Raw genomic sequence first — 21,135 nt, 5'->3', positions numbered from 1 at the left:
GACTAGAGTGAGTAATAGACTATATTACTCCGTCTTTTGACAAGAGACCTTGATTTTCCGGCTAAGATGATCCAGGTAATCCCCCAAGAAACTTTCAGTTTTTGGGCCAATGTGCCTGGATCAGTTCAATGCAATGCAGGTAATGCAGGTTACTTGCTCTCATTGTTGTCCTAATTTGTATCGAGTTGTGATGGTCTGATCTAGAGTTACTGGAACGTAGCTTCCAACAGGAAAGCACCAGTTGCCTGAACTTATTAGTTGATTGGTTCTCTAGCTTTGTTTCAGTTCAGCTTGGCAAGTTGTTGTACCTGGACAGGGATTTTGTTGTATTCTACGTGCGGTCAAATGCAGAAAGTCCAGCAGAAAATGTTTTTGTTTCACTTTGTCCTTTTCGTTTGCATTTTTCTTTCATTTGACTATAGTTTTGAACATAGGACACTGTTACGGCAGGGCCAAATGATGTGTATGGAAGCATAAAGATATGAATTTGAGATTATTTTCGCAAGTTTTCTATTTCCTGTTTTCACCGAAACAGGCCCTGTGCACCAGCAAGTCGACAGTATAATTAATGATTCATAAATTGCTCCCTAGAACAGTCTGAATAGCACATTCAGGAAGATGACGAAAATGTAGTTCCTGCCATTCCTAGAACTGATTTTCTCAAGTATGTCTCCTAATTAAGTGCAGGAAAAACATTTTAATAACTTTACTACTTGTGATTTCCAACAAAATACAATCTTTAAAGGGTATAAACAGATGCATTATTTCACTCCAGCAAATCTGGTTTAGCGGAGAATAAAGATTCACTACTGCTACTTTGACAGGACATAATGAGTTGGTCTAAGTAAGCATGATAGCAATTAGAGCGTCAAGTTAGTTGATATCTATTACTTTTTTCACGTCATCTGTGAATGGTGCAAAAGCTCACATTTCTAATGGTTGATCTATAACACAATTAAAGTTTTAATAGTTCACTCATCCATATTCTCAACCAATCACCATGTAACTTTTAATGCCCCATACATTATAGTCTATTTGCAAATGAAAAGATAGATTTTCTCTCTCTTCTTCATTTTTCTCCTCCACCTAGACAAAAATCTAATATGAACAAACTTATAGCTAACTTATATGTATTGTTGAGGCGCTCTTAGCAAGTACGAGGAATGACAGAAATGATTGTAAGGATATATCACAATGACAGCAAAATTTTACCATTCAAGTAATCCTCAAATCCAAAATCATACAAGTAACCTGTCAACGCCCCCATATCCTTAGCATAGATGATGGCAATGGCCTTTGGAACCTAGTAAAGCAAATTCCATCATTAGTTATACTGAGCATTAGCCTACACAGCCCGTGCATGCTAACCACCTAAAAGCACATTAAGAGCGTGTTTTAATGGTGTAACTAGTTACTATCTATTATTTCTCTTAGGTTATCTATAGATAGTGTAAAATCTTACTTCTTCAATGGTTGGTCTACGGTATAAATAAAGTTTTAATTAGTCAATTTACCCATGTCCTCTCTTAACCAATTATCATATACTTTTTATCTTGTATTTAATATCATACGTTATAGTCTATCTACATATTAAGAGCTAGCTTTTTTCTCTCTTCTTCTTCTCTTCCCTCCATCTAGACAATAATCTAATATGAACAGCTTTATAATTAACCGACATGTATTGTTAGAAACGCTCTACTGCCTCGTAATCTTGAAGACCAGCATACAATGTTATCATCATTTGAAGGCCAAGAGAACAGTAAAAAATGTCAGCATAAAATTGACGCTGATTAGTGACAATAAAACACCTAACTCAGCTCAAATTGTGATTTTTCAGGCACGCTGGTACTACAAATTCGCAGATTTCACGTGTTCCATTATTGCTTTGGACAATTCCGGCTGTTACCGGTTACACAGTGCATGCCGTAGTCTCCTGAACTAAATTTCAGAAATATTAGAGTCTGAAGGAATCGTCTTCATCTCTCCGTCTCCTTGGGTCGCTCGCTCGCCCAAAAAAAACGGGGCATGCCCCCGCGCAACCGCGCCATGCGCACGCTCTCCCGTCGGTGGCCGGCCCACCGATCCGTGCACCAGGCGCTGCCCTCCAACCTTCCAACAACCTCCGCCCGTTTAACCACGCTCACGTGACGACGCCCGTCCCTGCACACCAAACCGCGGGCAGCGCAGCACCGCACGGCTGGCGCCGCGCACACCACTACGAGAGCCTCGCTTCCTGCCGTTGCCGCTCGTCGCGCTCGCGCACGCTCCTCACCGCTAGGCGGGCGAGCAATGAGTGGACTGGTACGAGTGGCTCGGCAAGGCGGGGCTGCACCTGGACGTGGCGTTCGAGAACGCGCTCCTGCTCGCGCGCAACGAGCTCGGCGCGGCCGACGTCCGGCACCTCGACCACGAGTTCCTCGCCAGCATGGGCGTCACCGTCGCCAAGCACCGCCTCTAGATCCTCAAGCTTGCCACGAAAGAGTCCACCTCCTCCGGTAAAATGGCGGCCGCCATCACCGTCCTGCCGTGGCGCGCCACCAGGCTGCTCGCCGCGGTCGTGCACCGGTCCGCGCGGTCGGTGCTCGGGCGCCTCCGCTCCTTGGTGGTGCGCGGCCGGGACCGGGCCAGGGCCACCTTCCTCGTCGCGCCGAGCCTTCCCGCCCTTCCGCAGCCACTACGCCACCGCGGCGGCAGAGTGGCCCAGAGGAAGACCTGCGCGTCGCCCGTGGCGAGGAGGGGAGGGAATCTGCCACTTCTGGCGCACGTGAGTAAGCCCATGCTCACGAACAGCGGCGTGAAGCGGAGGAGCGGCACGAAGACGACAGTCAAGACGGCGCCCGCGCCCGCTGCGGCAATTGCCGTTTGTCTCGTGAGCCCGGAGGTCTGCAGCTGCGACGAGGACGAGCAGATTGACGGCGGCGAGGAGATGCTGTGGGAGTCCATGTTCCAGGATCCGAGGCCGACTTAGCCGACTAACATGTCATGTGTGCTGCACCTGTGACCTGTCGTGTACGTGCAGCGAGAGAGATGAGGTACGTGAAAGCACTGTGGTCACTGGTCAGTACTCACTAGCTAGCTGCTGCTTAGTTCGCAAATCTGTACATGTGTGGAGTGTGAAAAAAAAACTAAATCTGTTAAATTTTCAACTCAGAATCGATCTATGTTCATGCGAGCGCGGACTCTATAGTAATTTTGTTGCCCGTGCGTGATCTCGCAAACATGTATTGTTCAGAAGTATTTTAAGCAGAAATTGTAAGTGAAGGCCAAAACCCATTCACCAGTCGTCACTCTTGAGGCTGGTCAACGGTATGGAGAAGAGGACAGAGGCCATGTTCATTGAAATCACGAGCAAATCAAAACAAGAGCCGCGCCAAAAATGAGCCGAGTTTCAGATCTGAACAGCGTGACGCTGTACTTTTGGATGCAGGGATGTAGATCTGTCGGCTTCAGTGCAGTTTAGCTGGCCAACCCTGCTTAGATCTCAACCACTGCCAGTTCAAAATTTTCAGTGCTGATGTTGCCGTCGCCTTGAAGTTGATCTTGTTCCCTCCCTACCACTCTAATAATCTAGGAGAATATATGGTGCAAACCACCTGCTAGGTGGAAACATGGAAACCTCTTTAACAGAATATGCTTAAAAATTTTGAAAACGAAATTTCCGACATTTATAGCTTGAGTTGAGGCTAGAGATGCACACTCTTCTCAAAACATGGAAGGCACAAAAATGGTGCATAAGCATGCCATACATAAACAGCATTATTGTACACGAGTAAGAATTTCAGTTTTTATACACCCTAGGATTCTTCGGTCTTGCCTCAGCGCGTTGACCTGGAGTAGCAGCGACAGCGTCTGGTACAAGAAGCTCAGCAAAACAATTTCTCATTCCACACCCTAGGCCAAACTAGAGCCAGAATGACAATACGGAGTACAAAAATTAAGGTGCGTGCTCATACTTGAAATACAGTGATTACAATAGACCATTCGTGAAGCAATTCGGCCCTCATACTGCATTAAGGTAGATGCAAAAAAGTACTACATCGCCATTGATCAATGTGCAGAGCTCCTGGGCTGGCTGAAGGATCCACCAGCATAGAGCATCTGATACACTGGTCGAATCCTCACCGTCAGAACCATGCTCAGCAATGTGCCCAAGCTAGCCGCGCCAGCTAGAACGCAAAATGTAAGTCTGAAACAATTAGGGCCATGGCACGCGATATCCAAGTCTGCCCTTCCAACGCGCTGTTTTTCCACCTCTAGATCATAGACATAGCCAGCAAGACTGTTGAACAAGAACGCGCCGACTGGATTTGCCAGCGCAATGAAGTTATATATCTTTCCGAAGTGCTTCAATCCGAACAGCTCTGATGAAGTTGAAATTATCACAGAGAATTGGACACCGTAGCATATGCCAAGTAAAGCAACGGAGATATAGAGTGTGGCATGGCGACCCAACGCGAAGAGCAGGTATGTAATTATCATCACTACTTGGGTGCATGCAATCAATACACTTCGTGGAAGCGTCCTTGACCTGCAAAAGAAACTTGTAAGATAACCTAAGGATGCAACGGCCACAATTTGAATTTAAACAAAGGCATGTATATCACTCACAAACAAGAAGGCTGTTAACTATATATTTGTACATATGGGTTTCAGGATCTTCCCTACTGTTTCTCTTCAGAGAAAGGAAAATGTTGTTGATTCGTTAGGCCATCATGTATTCACAGTTCCCCCCAAGCTACTGCCTAACATGAGAGGGCATGCACGTGTTTTGGAGAGAGTGTATGGAATTCACTAAAACATAAAACTATTAAACTGCAATGTAGTTTTCGAATGATTAAAAAAAAGAGAAGGGGATTGAATATGATTAATAAGCCTAGACCAGTTGGGAGCTATAACCCTGCCCCCCCCCCCCCCCCCCCACACACACAAACACATTGGTTCACTACCAGGTATCTCTCAATAGTCAATACTCACTAGGCCAAAGACTATTAAAGCCAAGAAAGGTCCATCATATGAAATCATTCATTTCAAAGATTAAATGTAACTGAGTAAAAATAGGATATTCTGTTACCTGACAAGATACTCAGAAACAGCACCACCTCCCAAACGGCCAAAAAAATTGCAGAAGCTGAAGAGAGAGAGTGAGATGGTTGTGTCGACAGCACCTACAGCAATTCCTATTTGTGCTAGATTATTAAGAACAGTGATTCCAGATCCAACCCCAATAAAATATATTGCAAAGAGAAGCCAGAAATCTGCCTTCAGTATCGCTTCACGAAACCTGAAATCTTCTCCCCTTCTTGGTCTTCTTCTCTTCGGCTTTATAGCCCCTTCACCCTCAGCTAAGAGAATGTCAATATCTGTGGCATCATCTTCTTCAAGATTACCAAGGTTTGATCCAGAGGAAGAAGGCAAAAGTGGTTCTATCTGATCATTATCAGTGGTTGGAGAGCACTCTGATGAGTCCGATTGGCCTTTTCTCCTGTTACTTGGGAACAGTGTCATCTTCAATGGTATAGCAACGGGAGCAAAAACGAGAAGAACCATAATGGCAAGCAGAGAATAGTTCATAACATCAGTAAGAGTCACAACATGATCCAATATCGTAGCCGCAACAAGATAAACCCCAAGAAGAACACTCGCCATTTGCGCAAAGATAAAATGGACTTGCTCTGCATTGTTCTCCACCAGAGAGGGTTTGCAAGGACGAACAAAGTATATCGTCAGAAGGCATACAACAGGAACTCCCAGAGTGAGAAAAAGCAATAGGTTGGTGGGAGAATCATGAAGCACTCCAGTGTATATTTCAGTGTAGACAGCAGCACTTAAACCAGAGTACCCTTTAAGAATGCCAGCAACAGCACCTCTGCTGAGTGGGAAGTTCCTCATGTTGGTGACTAGAACGGCAGTCCCCAACCATGCACCACCGTTTGCAGCAAGACATAATGCAAACCATATCTGGAAGTAAGGTCACTAGTCAGTTTACACTATCCGAACAAAGTAAGGTTTGCCACAAAAAAGAAGCTAGCAAGATAAGGCTAACCTCACTTTAAGAAAGGCAAAAATAGTAGGGCTAATCCCAGAACACCTGCCACCATCGAGATCTGCCAAGTTCTCAATACGTGCATGTTGCCGGCTAACAAAGTCAAATGCAACTACTCAAGTGCAATCGAAATACTTGTTTACCCAAGTGCAATCGAAACTTGTTTGCTAGTATCTCTAACACAGTTCTCCTTCCGGTGTTTCCTTTTGTTTATGGCATCTCAGAAAGTGACATTTCTTTTCCGGTGCAGGTAATAGTTTCCACTTGAAGTTTACACAAAAATATGTTTACTTGTACATCGCAAAAGCGTCCAAGCTACTACCTGCCACAAAACAATGCCTTTTCCCCTAAACTTACACATCACCGCAGTAGACCAACTCAATTCCCGTTTCACAACCTAGTTCTGCTAACGCGAATCGAGTTGCAGTTTCGAAGTAAAGAGGGATGTTAACAAATTGATCATAGAATCGATCAAGTAAGTAGTAAAAACAAGTAAGTGGTAAAAACAAGGACGAGACGCAGCTCACCAGCCAGTATGGCAACGCGGGTGCGGCGCCGGAGACGGCGAGCCAAGTGATGCCGTTCCCGAGGAGGCACGCGGCGGCGCCGATGAGTAAGAGCAGCGCGGGGTGCAGCCGGTTGCAGAGCACCCCTGGGAGCAGCCCGAGGTTCTCGCCGACGTCGCAGGCGACCCCAAGCAGCGCGAGCCGGCGCTGGTCCGTCCCCAGCGCGACCTTGAGCGCGTGCGAGTAGAGCGCGAACGTGGAGCTGGCGCCGCCCGCCACCTGCACCCACACCGCCGCCCCCAGCCCCAGCCACGGCGGCCGGCTCCCCGCCTTCACTGCCCCCGCCCCCCGCATCTCGCGCGCCGAGCTGGGAGCCAGCTGCGCGAAGGGAAGGTAGCGCCTCGGGATCGCAAGTTGGTGAGGGATTTTAATGTGGGTTTGGGCAGTACGGTCGGCCGAGGCGTGCGCGCCGGTCGGTGGGCGGGAACTGGGACGACCGGAAGAGGTGCGGGCAAAGGGGAGCGGGGTGTAAAAAGGGAAGCGGATCGGCAAGCGATTGCGATTCCGATGGCGACGGTCGGCGGCATCGGCCGGGCAAGCGGCCGAGATCTCAGGATTTGGTGCGAGATCGCGGCGTATTCACTTGGGGCGAGCTAAACCAACAGTGGACCGAGCCGGCGATTTGGGCACTGTGGGCTGAAAGTTCCGCATGATCTTTACAATTTCCAGTTGAAAAAGAAAAAATCTATATTATCTACTTCGAACCATCAAACCAGATATCTTACTTTTTCTAACTATTTAAATAGATACAATTTAGTTTTTTTAACTAGTTTTGGTACTGATTTTATCCTACATGGTGATAACTCCGTATGTCCGGTTAGCAGCATTTCGCTGATGTGACATAAAAAAATTCAAAAAAATCACAAAAATTCAAAAAATATTAGTGGACAATTCTAAAACATTTTGTGATTTTTTTAAAAAAAAAATAATGTCCTTTGCATCATATTTTATGGAGAGGAATCTTAGAAAAAAAGAAAAAGTGTGCAACACATTTATTAACTTATGTAAAAAAATATTAACATGCAAACACATATTTTTTTTATAGGGCCTACCTTAAAAGGATTTATAAAATTTGTTTCACTTCATTTAGACATAGATAGCTATGTTAAACTAGCTCAAAACTTTAAACTTTAAATTACCTCCAAGAATTCTCGGGCTGAGGATAAATTAGGATATTTAAGTGAGCCATCTGTTTGCATTTTAAAATAAAAATAAAAATATAAATAACTTTATTTTAACTTACAAACTACAGATCCAACAAAAATTATGGAATTTAAGCTCTGCCAAATATACTCTAAATGTTCAATCAGACATAGAGAGGTCAACATAATAAGAGGGTAACGAGTTAGTCTTGTCCAATCAGATAAGGGTTAGCTTGCGATGATCAATTCTAAAATTAAAAATTAAAGATTTCTTACTATAACAAATTCATCATGACATGAACATTTTATAGAAAAGAAAGGGAAATATTTGCGGCTAAACTATCATCTTTGCCCCCCACACAAAGTGAACACTAACCTAACATGATTTCTACATGCTCCACATTGCATGGTATAGAGGCTACTCGATGCTTCTATGCTCCTCACCGAGTTGCCACTCTGCAAAGTATAGATAGCAAAAATTCCAAGTCTTGCTAAGCCCCCCCCCCCCCTCCGACGAAACTGAAAGGTTGCCCTACAGATTACATCTATATTGTGAAAAAGGAACAAAAAGGGATGAAAAGAAAAAAAAAGAACCAAAATTACATGAAAGAGCCTAGCCAATCATTAATTTGGGGGAAGTGTTTTCTTTTTTCCCAATGCATAACCATGGCAAATTCATGTACAAATTTGGCCCTGCAGCTATCAGTTGAGGCTTGAGGGTTGTTCTTGGTTGAATATTAATCATCCCTTGTTGTCCAGATGCTCCAACTCATTAGTATGATGATCTCCACGAAAAAGGAGGCATTGAGCCGTCTTTTAAACTTATCTAGAATTTCCATTGGATTCACTTGCAGGTCAACCAGCAGTCCAAACATTGACCAACAAGATCTTGCAAAGCTGCAGACCTGCAGTAAAGGAAGAGATGTTCAACCGTCTCTTTCAGTGCTTGAGGAACACAGGACACAATCATAAGAGGAGTCATGATAGACGGTAGATCCATGTTTTTCCTGTGAAGGAGCCCTCAACCCCCATTTGAGGTTGGGGATGTGAGAATTATGTATGAATACTATCAAAATTTGTATTGTTTTGTATAAAGTTTCTGCTTTTCAAACGTGCCCACAGATATGTACAAAGTAATCAAGTGTATTACTGTATTAGCTAGTTCATATTTCTGCATATGCAAAATTGTATTTGAAAAAAAAAGGAATTGTTGAAGCTGAGTCGAATGCCTCACCAGACAGCGATTCTTCCCCTCGAGGCTTGTGCTGCCTCACCGTGGTAGTGAACTGGTGTAACCAGCCACAAGCGCTATGCCACGCAAATGCTGCGGAGTGGTGATGAATCTTGTGGTCGATAAACGGGTCTCCGGTGAAGGAGAAGAGGGGAAAAATTTGGAGAAGTCCTCTGAGAAGCTCGTGGGAGTTCTCACTTCTGATCTTTGTCCTTTGAACGCGATGAGGAGAGCTCTCTTTCTCTCTCTAGCGTCAGGTGGAGAGAAGGAGAGTGAGAGAAAAGTGAGAGAGAGAGCAAAAGGAAGTGATCGATCCACTTAACCGGGCCTCTGTGTGTTGACAGTCAGACTGCAAGCTCAGGTAGTCAGACCGCAAAAAATCCACATGGCACACACTTGGTAGTCAGACCGAGGGTGAAATCGGTCAGACCGCGAGGGGTTCTGTCGGAGGATTAACTCCTGTCGTAGGGATCCCGAGAGACCCCTTTTTAGAGATTCGGCCGAGGGGATGATCCTGAATGCGTTCGTCGGAGAAATAAATGGGAATGAATGCAACGACCGGTGGTGGGGGTGTTGACCTAGTGCAAGAAGAAGTAAATGCACCGGAATTTAGATAGGTTCGAACCGCACGGGGGCGTAACACCCTACTCCTGTATGGATACTATAACTGTCCCGAGGAAGTCCCTCAAAGATGTTGCTGGTTACAAGAATCTTGATCTATCTAAGAGCCTGGGACTCCTTGTTCTTTGGCTGAGACTAGGCTCAGCCTTCCTTACAGTGTTTCTCTTGCGTTGTGTTCTTGTCTATTCGTTGCCTCTTAACCGTCCTCTTCAGCTATGCTCTCTTTCGTCCTATCTCGTTCCCCATTCTTTTGTGCCGCCGGCTGCTTTAAGTACCCACCGGCCGCGGCGTGCCCCGAACGGAAGGGGGGCACGAGTTTCGAGACACCATAAATGGAAAGAGCGTCATCATTTCCTCTGGGCGAAGTGAACGGGGGTGGAAAATGCGTCGCACGCCCGGTCATCTGTCACAATGAATGCCATGGCAACGGGTGCCGTGAAGAGGGCCCATCGGGCAGCCGCAGAGCAGCCCGGCGTGCCCGCCCTGTCTTGTTCCCCTGCCACAGCAGCGCGGCAGACGGAACGCCTTGGTCCTTACGACGTTATCCAAAGACAGGCCGGATGGCACGGGACGGGACCCGTGCAATTAATAACCCCACGCCTCTCTGCCAGAACGTGGCAGGAACTGACGCTGAGCGCGGCGGGAGCAGTTGGAGGTGACAGGCCGCGCACGCTCATTAAATGCGGCCTCGGACCTTTGACTGGTTGACACCTCATTGGTGGGCCCCTCGGGGGCCTTTCTGGGTCGTCGGGGTACCGAGTGCTCGGGGGGTACTGTTCACCTCCCCGAGCACTCTCTCCTGAGAATGCCTTTCCTTGTCCTAGGGGAACCGAGTGCTCGGGGGTATTGTTCACCTCCCCCGAGCACTCTCTCCCGGGCACACTTGTACGGATCCTTGGGGAACCGAGTGCTCAGGGGTTGCCGCACGCAGCCCTGAGAACTCTCTCCCGGAACTTAGCTCTCCTGGTCGTCGGGGGACTAGGGTGCTCGGGGGTGACCGTACACTCCCCCGAGCACTTTCTTCCCGGTACTTGGATTCTGTGGATCATCGGGGAACTGGGGTACTCGGGGGCCACCGACTGTGGCCCCGTGCGCCTTCTCCCGGGACTTGATCTTTTCTCATCTTGCAGGAGAGACCCCGCGGGATGGCGCCATGTGGCGGATGGTTGGCCTGGCCTCAGGATTCGGGGACCCCCGGTTCCTGATACACCGACAGGTTCTGTTGCTGAAATTTTCCTAAATCTCCCATCATCATCCTCCTTCTATTATTTTCCTTCTCCAAGGCATGTAGGGGGTTCTCCAAAGTGCTCTAAAATATCTCTAAGGTATTTGAGACATGTTTAACCGGTTTTTGATAGACAAACACGTGCAAGCACATACGATGACGATTATGCATGCTTAATTACGTAATTAGCATTTTAGGACGTGATCGATTCACTTAAGTCGAGTCTCTGTGCTTTGGTGGTCAGACCACGGGAAGTCCCGGTCAGACCACGAGAAATCCACGTGGCAAGCCTATATGACTGCCCCCGGTGGTCAGACCGCGGGTAATCCTGGTCAGACCACGAGAAGCAATTTCCCCATGTTTTCTTTCTTTATTTTCTTGTCCCCAAGGTATTTAGGGTTTTCCAAAAAGGGCTCTAAACTATATCCAAGTACTTCTTAAATATGTTTAAACTCAAAATATCAAAGAATACGCATAAACATAATGCCATGATGATTATGAATGCTTAATCACGTTATTAGCATTTTAGGACGTGACAGACTAAGTGGTAAGAACAAGCATCAAAGCAAAGAGGTAAGGCCTTTGGCCATTTACAATTGGTATCATTTTTAATCTGCCACTTGCTTTGGTTGTGTTATCATCAATCACTAAAAATGAGAAGATTGTAGCAAACGTGCTCTTGGGGAGATTGTAGCGGCTATCTTAGAGCATGTATGTGATTTTGGTGATTAATAACAATATAGTCAATGATACTAACATATTTTCAAGTATATGCTTTAGTAGGTATCATTGATGCTATACATAAAGAAGTCACCATAACCGGGATAAAGATTAATTGAATTGGAGAAGTTCCAAAAATATTTGTATCACCGGATGATCCAGTGCTTTGATGTTTGCACACACCAAAGTATTTTGTCTAGAAGAGAAGAGAATGTTGAAAACCTCACCGGATGGTCTGGTGATCAGCGCTGAGTAACACCGGAGATTTTCTTTGGGACACGTGGCTGAAAAAAGATGAAGTCCCCACCGGATAGTCCGGTGCTCGGAGTGTACACACTGGATGCTTACACCAGAGCATTTCTACTAAGAAATTGCAGCTGTTGAAGCAGATGGATGAACTAACTGAATAGTCTGGTGATCATAGAGATAGTTATATCGGAGCATTTCTCGGAAAAAGAAGAGAAGATCCAACTGACTCGATAGTTCGGTGATGAGGAAGAACAACACACTAGAGCATTTTACACAAAGAGGTTGCAAAGGCTCAGTTAGCTCAAGACAACTCATCGGATAGTCCGATGATAGATTTGAAGGTTACACAGGATAGTTCGGTATTCATAGGGTGTTTGAGTGGAAATTCAACTGCTAGTTTCTGATGGAGTACTCACTGGATGATCCAGTATTGTACTACTGTTGTCACTAGATCATCCGGTGTTCATAGTAAATTATGACCGTTGAAATAACGGCTAGTTCGTGGGGTTAGGGCTATAAATACCCCTCCACTCGGTCATTTGAAGTGTGCTAGGGTCCAGAGAAACCTAAAAACACTTGAGAAGATATCCAAGCCACCAATATACTTAAAGTGATTATCCAAGGTAATTAAGCATAAGTTTAGAGAGTTAGTGCTAATAGACCTAGAGAGAATTATTGTTAGGTGTTGCTACCTAGAGTGTGGATCAAAGAGTAATTCTAGAGTATACCAAGTGGTACGCCGACACCTTAGAGTCTTGGTGACTCATCGACACCTTAAGTCTTGGTGGCTCAAGCTTGTTGACCTTTCAATTTGGTGTGGAACAGCGGCAAGAAACTTGTACGGGGATGCGGAGACTCTTGCCTTGGTGGCTCAAGCTACAAAGTGAAGACAACGACAAGTGACCAGAAGAGAGGCTAGTGGTGAGGTCTTGCCTTGGTGGCTTGGTGGCTCATCCGATTTGAGGCCTTACCTTAGTGGCTTGGTGGCTCAAGAGCCATGATCGAAAGAGTCATGATGACTATGAGCATATCTTTGGTGGAGCTCCAACGTGGACTAGAGGTGACATTCATATCATCGATACTACAGGATAAAATCTCTTGTGCCGAGTTTACTCTCTCTACCTTATTTACATTTTTGCACTTACATACTTGCAATTTACTATCCTAGAGTAAGTTGCAAACCTTTTGAACGGTAGAGTAGACATAATAGATAAATCTAGAACATATTTAGATAGAAATTGATATATGTTTATATTGTGAAGTTTTTGGAGCCATTTAGGTTTTTAAGTGTCCTAATTCACTACTCCCCTCTTAGGACGTCACCGATTGCTACAGAAGCTTGGACCTCGGAGGTTGACGAAGTGGGAGGGGCAGGACAGGAGGGAGAAGAGGAAGAGAGATGGCGGTGACTGGAGAGGGAAGTGGTGAGGAGGACAGAGAAAGGGGCAATCTCTACTATATAAAATATGAGTTGGTTCCCGCGTCACCTCCTCCTTGCTCTTCTCCTATCTAATAAACCCCCCTAAAATATAAATATTTCACCTACTTTTGTTATCCATCCTCGTCCTCCAACCTCTCTGTTCCGTTACCTGCTACGGATATGAGACTCATTTAATAAATAAAAATAAATGAGAAAAATGAGGAGAGAAATTAGAGGATAATTCCTCCTTTTTTAGATCCCATCTGAAATCAAACTACGATATCGCTCTCGACATATTAGTTCAGCGACGCTCATATGGCATCCACATCTCCATACCTTGAGTTTGTATTTGTTATTACCATATCAAATATTTGTGTTTTCGTTGTAACGCACGGGCACTTAGTTAGTTAGGTTTAGTTGACTGTTGGGGTGGTTGAAGATGAATTGGGTTGACTTGGTTGAGTGGGCTGTGCTTTAATACACTTTGCATTTATATTTTCATTTATATTTTTCCTCTACAAAATATACTTTGCTGCATGTATGGCTTGGTGTATGGCACCGCCTTACCTCGCCTTGAGTGCCTAGGCGATTGGAAGCGGGTGGGTCGCCACGCCTCGGCTTACCACCTTAAGAATAATGGTAGGTACACTACACCACATCACACATTCTGCAACTCCACTAAACCGGCTAAATTTAGGAACTATTAACTTATTTTTAAAGTTCAGGCTATACGCAGAAGAAATATGTGTTCAAAGAAAAATGATGATATGTACTTCCAGTAAAAAATATTGATACCCTATGTGAAGTAGGGATGGTAATTTTTCCCGCAGAGGCGGGGATCCGCCCTGAATAGGGCAGGGATAGGGACGATTTTCCCCTCATGAGGCTCATGGGGTGGGGCCCCGGGTTTAGGTCAAGGCGGGTCCAAGGATAGACTTTTCCCTATGGGGCTACATAGGGGCTTGAAGTTTTAAGGTCAGCACTTGGGGTCTCTTCGTCGGCAGCTCGGCGCAGCGGGGTTGCTGGCGCTCAGTGGGGGGCTGCTCTCCTTCCCATCCCAGATCTTCACCGCCACCTTCTCCTACTGCCTCGTCGACCGTGACTCCCTATCCGCGTACATGCTCCAGTTTGACGATAGCGACGCCAACGTGGACACGATCACCGTGCCGCTCCTCTGCAACCTGGGCACCACTCCCCCATAGGCCCCAACGGAGTTCGGGGATCTGATGGGGATGGGGTCGGTTTTTTCCTGATCTGCGTTTTGGCGTCGGGACGGGGCTCAGAGTTCAGGGGTTGGGGTAGGGATAGGGGGCATCCTAGGCCCCGCCCCACCCTGTTGCCATCCCTAGAGTGAAGCAAGTAGTAGTTACAGTTGGGACTTGGGAAGCCTTTCCAATTCATGCAGCTGCAGTTTTTTGAGTGAAATGTCGTCAGTAGGTTGCAGTTTCTTGTTTCAAATGTTTGTCAGAAGTTCAGTACATCAATAGTGTTTCGTCCCTTTTCACCCGGGGGGGGGGGGGGATGAGAAAAAAAGGCAAATAAATGAATTACAACTTGGATCTTGCTATCGGCTATATTATACTGCCTCATATGGTGATGTGCTCACTAGTTAAGCAATCACGGTTCATCTAAAGAAAGAAAGAAAGAAAAGAATGGACCAGCTGAAGAAAATTTGCTCAGTGGTGTCTAGATTTATGACCCCTTGGACCATAGTAATCCACATGGATCTCAGGCAGCCTGTGACCTACTCTGCCTTTCTCTTCAGAAATGCTTTCCTCCATTTCACCTGATGGTTCATTGTCATTGTTTTTCACTGCTATCTCCCCAGATTTCTGCAATAACAAAAGAATGCACATCAGTTAGCACATGCAGAAAGAATCACTGCACAATGTGTACTAAAATGCGCACGCGAAAGAATCGCGGTTACTTACATTAACCATCTGGTTGCTGAATGCTTCATGGCTCTCTGAGTCCAGCCGAATACCCTCTACCCTGGCCATCAGCAGGAGCAGAACAATGATAGCAGCAACCAATGGCAAGGAGGTTTTCATCTGATCTCTGTGCAAGGATCCTAGGGGAGTTCAGAGACTAAAGAAGTGAAGCTCAGATGGAACAGTGAGGAGCTATGGACCTTGTTGCTTGAACTTGAACCATTTGACCCAGAGATGATATATATACATCCTTCTCAAGAACAACAGATTGGCTCCATCCAGCGATCGGTGTACCCATGTCTGCATTGTAGGGTTACCTGAAGTACCAATGCAAAAAATGTAACTATATTTTATGTTGTCTCTGCTAACCTTTGCAGCAGTATGTCTGCCCAAAATATGGGGGCCTTGTTTAGGCCATTGGCCCCTGGATTAGGTGCTAATGCCATACTTGAAAGTACCAAATGGAATTAAGAATTCTGTCAAGTACTCTGCTTGGTCTCAGGTACAACACACATTTGCCCCCAGAAACTTGTGTCTGTAAAATACTGTACAGAGGTGCGTATATTTGTTCGTGATTCCTCCAAAAACAGGGGGCAAACAAACCAGTCAACTGGGTTAGTTTACTGGCGTATGAAAATGACATTATTTTAACATTGTTGCAAACAAACAGCACTAGTCAGACGAAAAGGATCAGTTTCTGTGCAATCTGATCTTGTTGGTACTCTGATCAGACATTGTTCAAAACTCTGCTCAGCTGCAAAATTTTGTATTCTGAGAGCACACAAGTGAATAATCATGAGACGGGAACCATATGAAAGATGACCCAATTTTGACAAATTTCAGCCAATGAATAGTTTGTTACATGATGAAAGGTCAATTGCACGGCTAGGCAGCCTCATTTTTATTTACAGAGAGAAAAAGGGAAAAGCATGACACAACGAGCTCAGTAGTGCGCAATTTTTTCCCAGGCCTTGACTAGCTCCAGCTACAAGCTTGGGCTCATGTTTGTTAGTTTAATTACCAACAAGAATAATAAACTGCATTTCAACAATGAACAATTACAACAACGAGGTGCCGAGATGACTACATACAATTGCAACTCAGCAATGCATCATAGTGACTAATCACAACAAGAATGCCATTATTGCCTTCCCAGGAGTATCTTGAGGCTATTAAGCCCCTCTGCAGATATGCTCCGTGCCACCCTACCGGGACGATTCACTTTCATTTGAGGAGGAACCTCCAGGTGGAAGGAAACCAACACTGCGGTTAAATTGTCAGTAGCCCCTCGCCTTATTGCCTCCTCAACGATTTCCTTGCAGCATCGTTTGACATCGTTGTGCTCTTGCAGGCGCTTCCGTGCGAAGTCCACAGAGTTTTGGTTTGAGAAGACGTCCCAGATTCCGTCACTGCCAATTATCAAGAACTCATCGTCCTTTGTCAGTGTGATCATCTTGAGCTCCGGTTCAGCACTCAGAGGGCCTCCTGGCCCGTCAACTTCTTTCATGCCCTCAAGATGCCAGTCACCAAGTGCTCTAGTGACTCCTAACAAACCATTAAGGTAACCGTCATCCACATAGCCGCCAAGTGATTCTATGCGCACTTTTTCACTGAGGCTGCAAGGCCTGTGATCCATGGACATTTCAATTGCAGTGCCACACCGGGAAAGAACTGCCCTACAATCACCAGCATTAGCGACCAGAAGAGACCTGCAGTAGACATGCAAATTATTAGTATTGGCCATAAAGGCTCATCAGCTGACAAGTATAATGAAATTTAAGGGTACAAATATAGTAGATAGTTAGATAATGACACATCTGGTACTTCTTACATTTTCGTCAGATGTTCATATTAAAATATTTTTGTGTAACATTCCATCTGGTAGACTTTCAATGATGGTTCTGAGGATATCAAATATACAGATATAGCTCATGGACATGGTATTGATGAACGGCTCATAAATGTGCTATTTAAAGTTGGAGATCATCATTCCTTGTGACAGGAAAATACCTTCCGAAAATCATCGCTGTAAGTGCAGTTGTGCCGGAGGACAGTGCTCTACGGTGAGAGCATGTCTCAGCAAACTGGCAATCTATCTGCATAAAGGACCTCCTGACTACTTTTTCAAGCTGAAGAGGGAAATCTGAATCTTCCACAATGACCCTTGGTAAATTATCGCGAACAAAATGGGCAGCATCTTTCCCACCGTGACCATCAAAAACCTGATTATTGAAATGGAGAAAGTACATACCTAAGAGAAACATCAAATTTTCATATTTCATGTATGCAGAAAAACTAAGATGCATAACTAGGTTAATTGATGAAGAGCAAGGCTAGGATTAAAAGTAAGTATCGAGGGTGTGGAACTGCAGATCACTAGTTGCACATACTTAGAATAAGTTTGTTGATACGTGAATTTATTACATTGTACTTAAATAACTGATCAAGAAAACATGACTGCATTATCACAAAGAAGCAGACTCATTTGTCGAAAGAACATATAGCCTATCTTATCTTCTGGTACTGTACCGAATTACACATATGATAAACTGGAGTCAATGAACAACCTCAACATTATACTGCTAAACAATGCTGCAGTGTGGACGAATCTGTTATCAGTTCCTTTTCTCTATATGGGGAATTATAGTGAATTTAATCAGAATATACCATCAACATACACTACCTGTAGTCTTGTAGATTTGCATGGGTTGCAATGGCGGCCAGCTGGCCATTCGTGTGGGCCCAAGGAGCACCACGGCAGTAGCAAGAGATAAGTCTTACCTTTTTAATTAAGATATAAGTTTAGGATATTAGGGTTTGAGTTGATATGTTTAGAGATAAGTTTGGTAGGAGATAGGTTAGGAGTCGGATTGAATTAGGACTGCTTAGAGATAAGTGTGGTAAGAGATAAGTTAGGAGTTGGAATTGATTTAGGATTGTAATTTTCCCTCTTTATATAAAGGGGCAGCCGCACATCAATGTAACCAAGCAAGAGAAGAATTAATCTAAGTCTCCCCTAATATTCTAAATCGCCCCAATCTATAGTCTAATCTCTCCTATAGCAGCCGACGTCGCACAACTATCCTTTTGGCGAATGTTTATCCCCTTATGATCGATCTTAGGATCATAACATTTGGCATCAGCGACAGCTAATCCTAACCCATGGCTTCAGCTATGTTCTCATCTTCATCGCCACCGCAGTTGGTTTCATTGTCGTCATCCCTATGGGCGACACCAGCGGAGCCACCAGTGGCGCTACCTACCACAAATAGTGTGGGCAAGACACTCTGGATAACTTGGTGCTCTCACATGACGGGATGCCGACGCTATAATCGTTCATCAATGTGGGGGATTTAAGGGGCTACAACCATGGCTGCCACTCTGCAACTAGAGGACGAGCTGCTCAAAAGGAGGGGTGTAATGTCATGGCGGCTAGCTAGCCGCTCATGTGGGCCCAAGGAGCACCACGACAATAGCAAGAGATAAGTCTTACCTTTTTAATTATGATGTAAGTTTGGTATGTTAGGATTCGAGTTGATTTGTTTTTGGTAGGAGATAAGTTAGTTAGAATTGATTTAGGATTGTGATTTCCCCTCTGTATAAGGGGCAGACACACGTCATTGTAACCAAGCAAGAGAAGAATCAATCTAAGTCTCCCCTAATATTCTAAGTTTCTCCAATCTATACTCTAATCCCTCTCATAGCAGCAGCCGCCACCCGGCTATCCTCCCGACGGATATTTATCCCCTTATGATCTTAGGATCATAACAGGGTGGCAATAACATTTCTGTCAAACTAGGAAAAAGTAAAATAGAGTGAGCAAGATGGCAAGTATTTACCCCATAGAAGGAAATGACTTCATCATCTAATGAAGGGATACCAAAGTTCTTAGCTAGGTCCGGAATGCAGACATGGGTATCTTCCATGTATTGACGACCTCCAATATCAGACCAATCCCCTGATCGGATTACAGGAACAAACTTGCTTAACTTGTACTGCTTGAAATCAGCAGCAGTTGTGTTCTCACAAACTCTCTCCATCTGCGCGTTCAAAGAAGAGGATCATTTCACAATAATGCAATACCAATATGTTCAGACCATAAATAGGAAGCACAGCGCATCAATAGACAAGCTAGCTAATTTAAATTACATGAGATCACAAAGTAACTTGACTGCAACTAGCATTGCCAAATTTGGTCTGAACATACTAATATAAGCAAACTGCAATACTTCAGTTCATTATGCATGCCATATTCGAAATGTGCCTATCACGTCTAATTTACTGTCGGATAGAAACATATTAAGTTATATCAAATAGTAACTCATCTGTTTAACGAATTAGTGTTCAACTTACTTGGAACAGTAAAAATGTTATAAATAACCATCTTTTTTACGCAGAGCATCAATGACCAGAAAAGGTCGGCAGAAGATAACTAATTAACCGTACTTGAGAACGATCACTCAAGACAACTTGGCAGGACAAGAAAAGTTTTTGCTGTTACTAAGGGTTGAACGAATAAGCAGACCCTACAGATAAGTAGAGAAAAATCATCCGAAATTACAGGCTTCAGGACTATTCCATGGCAACCAACATTACCAGTCTAAGAGAGCAATCTACCAATGACAGTAACACCTAGAATCCAAACCATCTCACAACCTATGGATTACAGAAACCTAACAGATTCTACCTTCGATGTGTATCAAGCGCTTCATAATCATTAATTGCATGGATCACTTCAAGAGCAGTATCAGTATATCCTTTACCGTGAACAGCACGAAAAACATTTTTTTTTCATTTTTTTCAGTCTGAGCGGGAAACTAAGTACATGTGCAATTGGCAAGTACTGATTTCTTGAGATGCCCTCTGAAGAAATGTCAGGCTTTTCCTGCTTGCTAGGTAGTAAGCACAGTAGTCTCAAATTAGTAGTACTAGTACCACTCTGTCACATACTCACATTACATTTCATCACAATGAACATGCTAATGATTGGACAGTTTGACAAGTTCAGTGTGCAGGACAAAATCGAAGCAGTGAGGAGCATGCAAAGCATGAGCAAACCGCAAACGACCACCTATCACCGCTCACAAGAAACACCAAACCACCATTACAACTATAATGCACGAAACTTAACTCCGTCCACCGTCCTGTTGAACAGTTCAAATCACCTTCTACTCCGCAGTTTCATTAGAAATAATTAAACAAAAAAATCACCTAAATTGACCCGGATTTCAAGAAAAAGAGACGAATGGGCAATCAGAGGCGTATACTTGAAGCAAAGACAATCGTTGTTTCCTTCTCAATCCATCCTTCATACCATGATCAAGCACTCAAATGAACCGACAGGAAGCTATCAAATTCACAGATACAGCGAAAATTCATCTAAAGAACTAACTAATCACCGCAAAACAGAATCTTTTGCACAGAACAGTGAGCACCCACCTGAGCCAAGGGAAACTCGGCGGGCTCCTCGACACTGGCTTCTCCAAAACCGATCTTTTCCGCGTCCTCCAGTTCCTCCACGCGCCCTACGCCGCCAGCCTGTCCTGCCTCCGGCGTTCTTGGCACGAGGCGCAGCGCGCAGCTGGTGCTCCGCTGGTAGGAAGAACAAACACGAGGGCGAGAGAGAGAGAGAGAGAGAGAGAGAGAGAGAGAGAGAGAGAGAGAGAGAGAGAGAGGCAATGCAAGTCAGTAGGGAGAAGAATAATTGGAGTGGGAGGAGAGGGGAAGAGGAATCCGAGGAGGAAAGCAATAGAGAGGATTATTTGGGAATATCTGTGGGGAAAGAAATCTCGGTGAAAGGGAGGTGTGGGCGAGGCGAAGCCGCGAAGGGGGGATTGCGGTGGTTGTTTGTTGGAGCTCGATTTTTTTATTGGAGGGTGGGGACTGTGGGCAGTGGTGACTAGTGAGGAGAGGACTGAGGAGAGAGAAACGGAGAAGGGTACAAGACAGGTAAAGTGCGAGGAGGAAGAAAGGCACGTGGTGAAGGT

General features: G+C 44.9%; 3 protein-coding genes across 3 annotated transcripts; 1 reads left to right on the top strand and 2 right to left on the bottom strand.

Moving 5' to 3' along the window:
• Positions 1-2,283: 2,283 nt before the first annotated feature.
• On the top strand, positions 2,284-3,169 carry LOC133883221 (uncharacterized). The gene has a single exon (XM_062322458.1). It carries the CDS (start codon positions 2,501-2,503, stop codon positions 2,966-2,968), a length of 468 nt encoding a protein of 155 aa, XP_062178442.1. The 5' UTR covers positions 2,284-2,500; the 3' UTR covers positions 2,969-3,169.
• Positions 3,170-3,725: 556 nt separating this feature from the next.
• On the bottom strand, positions 3,726-7,240 carry LOC133930759 (protein NUCLEAR FUSION DEFECTIVE 4-like). The gene is made up of 3 exons (XM_062377485.1): positions 6,571-7,240; positions 5,072-5,958; positions 3,726-4,528 (listed from the first exon to the last, which is right to left on the bottom strand). Exons 1-3 carry the CDS (start codon positions 6,901-6,903, stop codon positions 4,048-4,050), a joined length of 1,701 nt encoding a protein of 566 aa, XP_062233469.1. The 5' UTR covers positions 6,904-7,240; the 3' UTR covers positions 3,726-4,047.
• Positions 7,241-15,958: 8,718 nt separating this feature from the next.
• On the bottom strand, positions 15,959-20,821 carry LOC133930758 (probable protein phosphatase 2C 54). The gene is made up of 4 exons (XM_062377484.1): positions 20,588-20,821; positions 18,988-19,188; positions 17,159-17,370; positions 15,959-16,857 (listed from the first exon to the last, which is right to left on the bottom strand). The coding sequence occupies exons 2-4, from the start codon at positions 19,186-19,188 to the stop codon at positions 16,290-16,292; spliced, it is 981 nt and encodes a 326-aa protein (XP_062233468.1). The 5' UTR covers positions 20,588-20,821; the 3' UTR covers positions 15,959-16,289.
• Between the last annotated feature and the right edge of the window lie 314 nt (positions 20,822-21,135).

Source organism: Phragmites australis, chromosome 10 (assembly GCF_958298935.1).
Source record: "Phragmites australis chromosome 10, lpPhrAust1.1, whole genome shotgun sequence".
Classification (NCBI taxonomy): Eukaryota; Viridiplantae; Streptophyta; class Magnoliopsida; order Poales; family Poaceae; genus Phragmites; species Phragmites australis.
The sequence above is the reverse complement of the archived record's forward strand: the minus strand, read 5'-3'. Positions and strand labels throughout refer to the sequence as shown.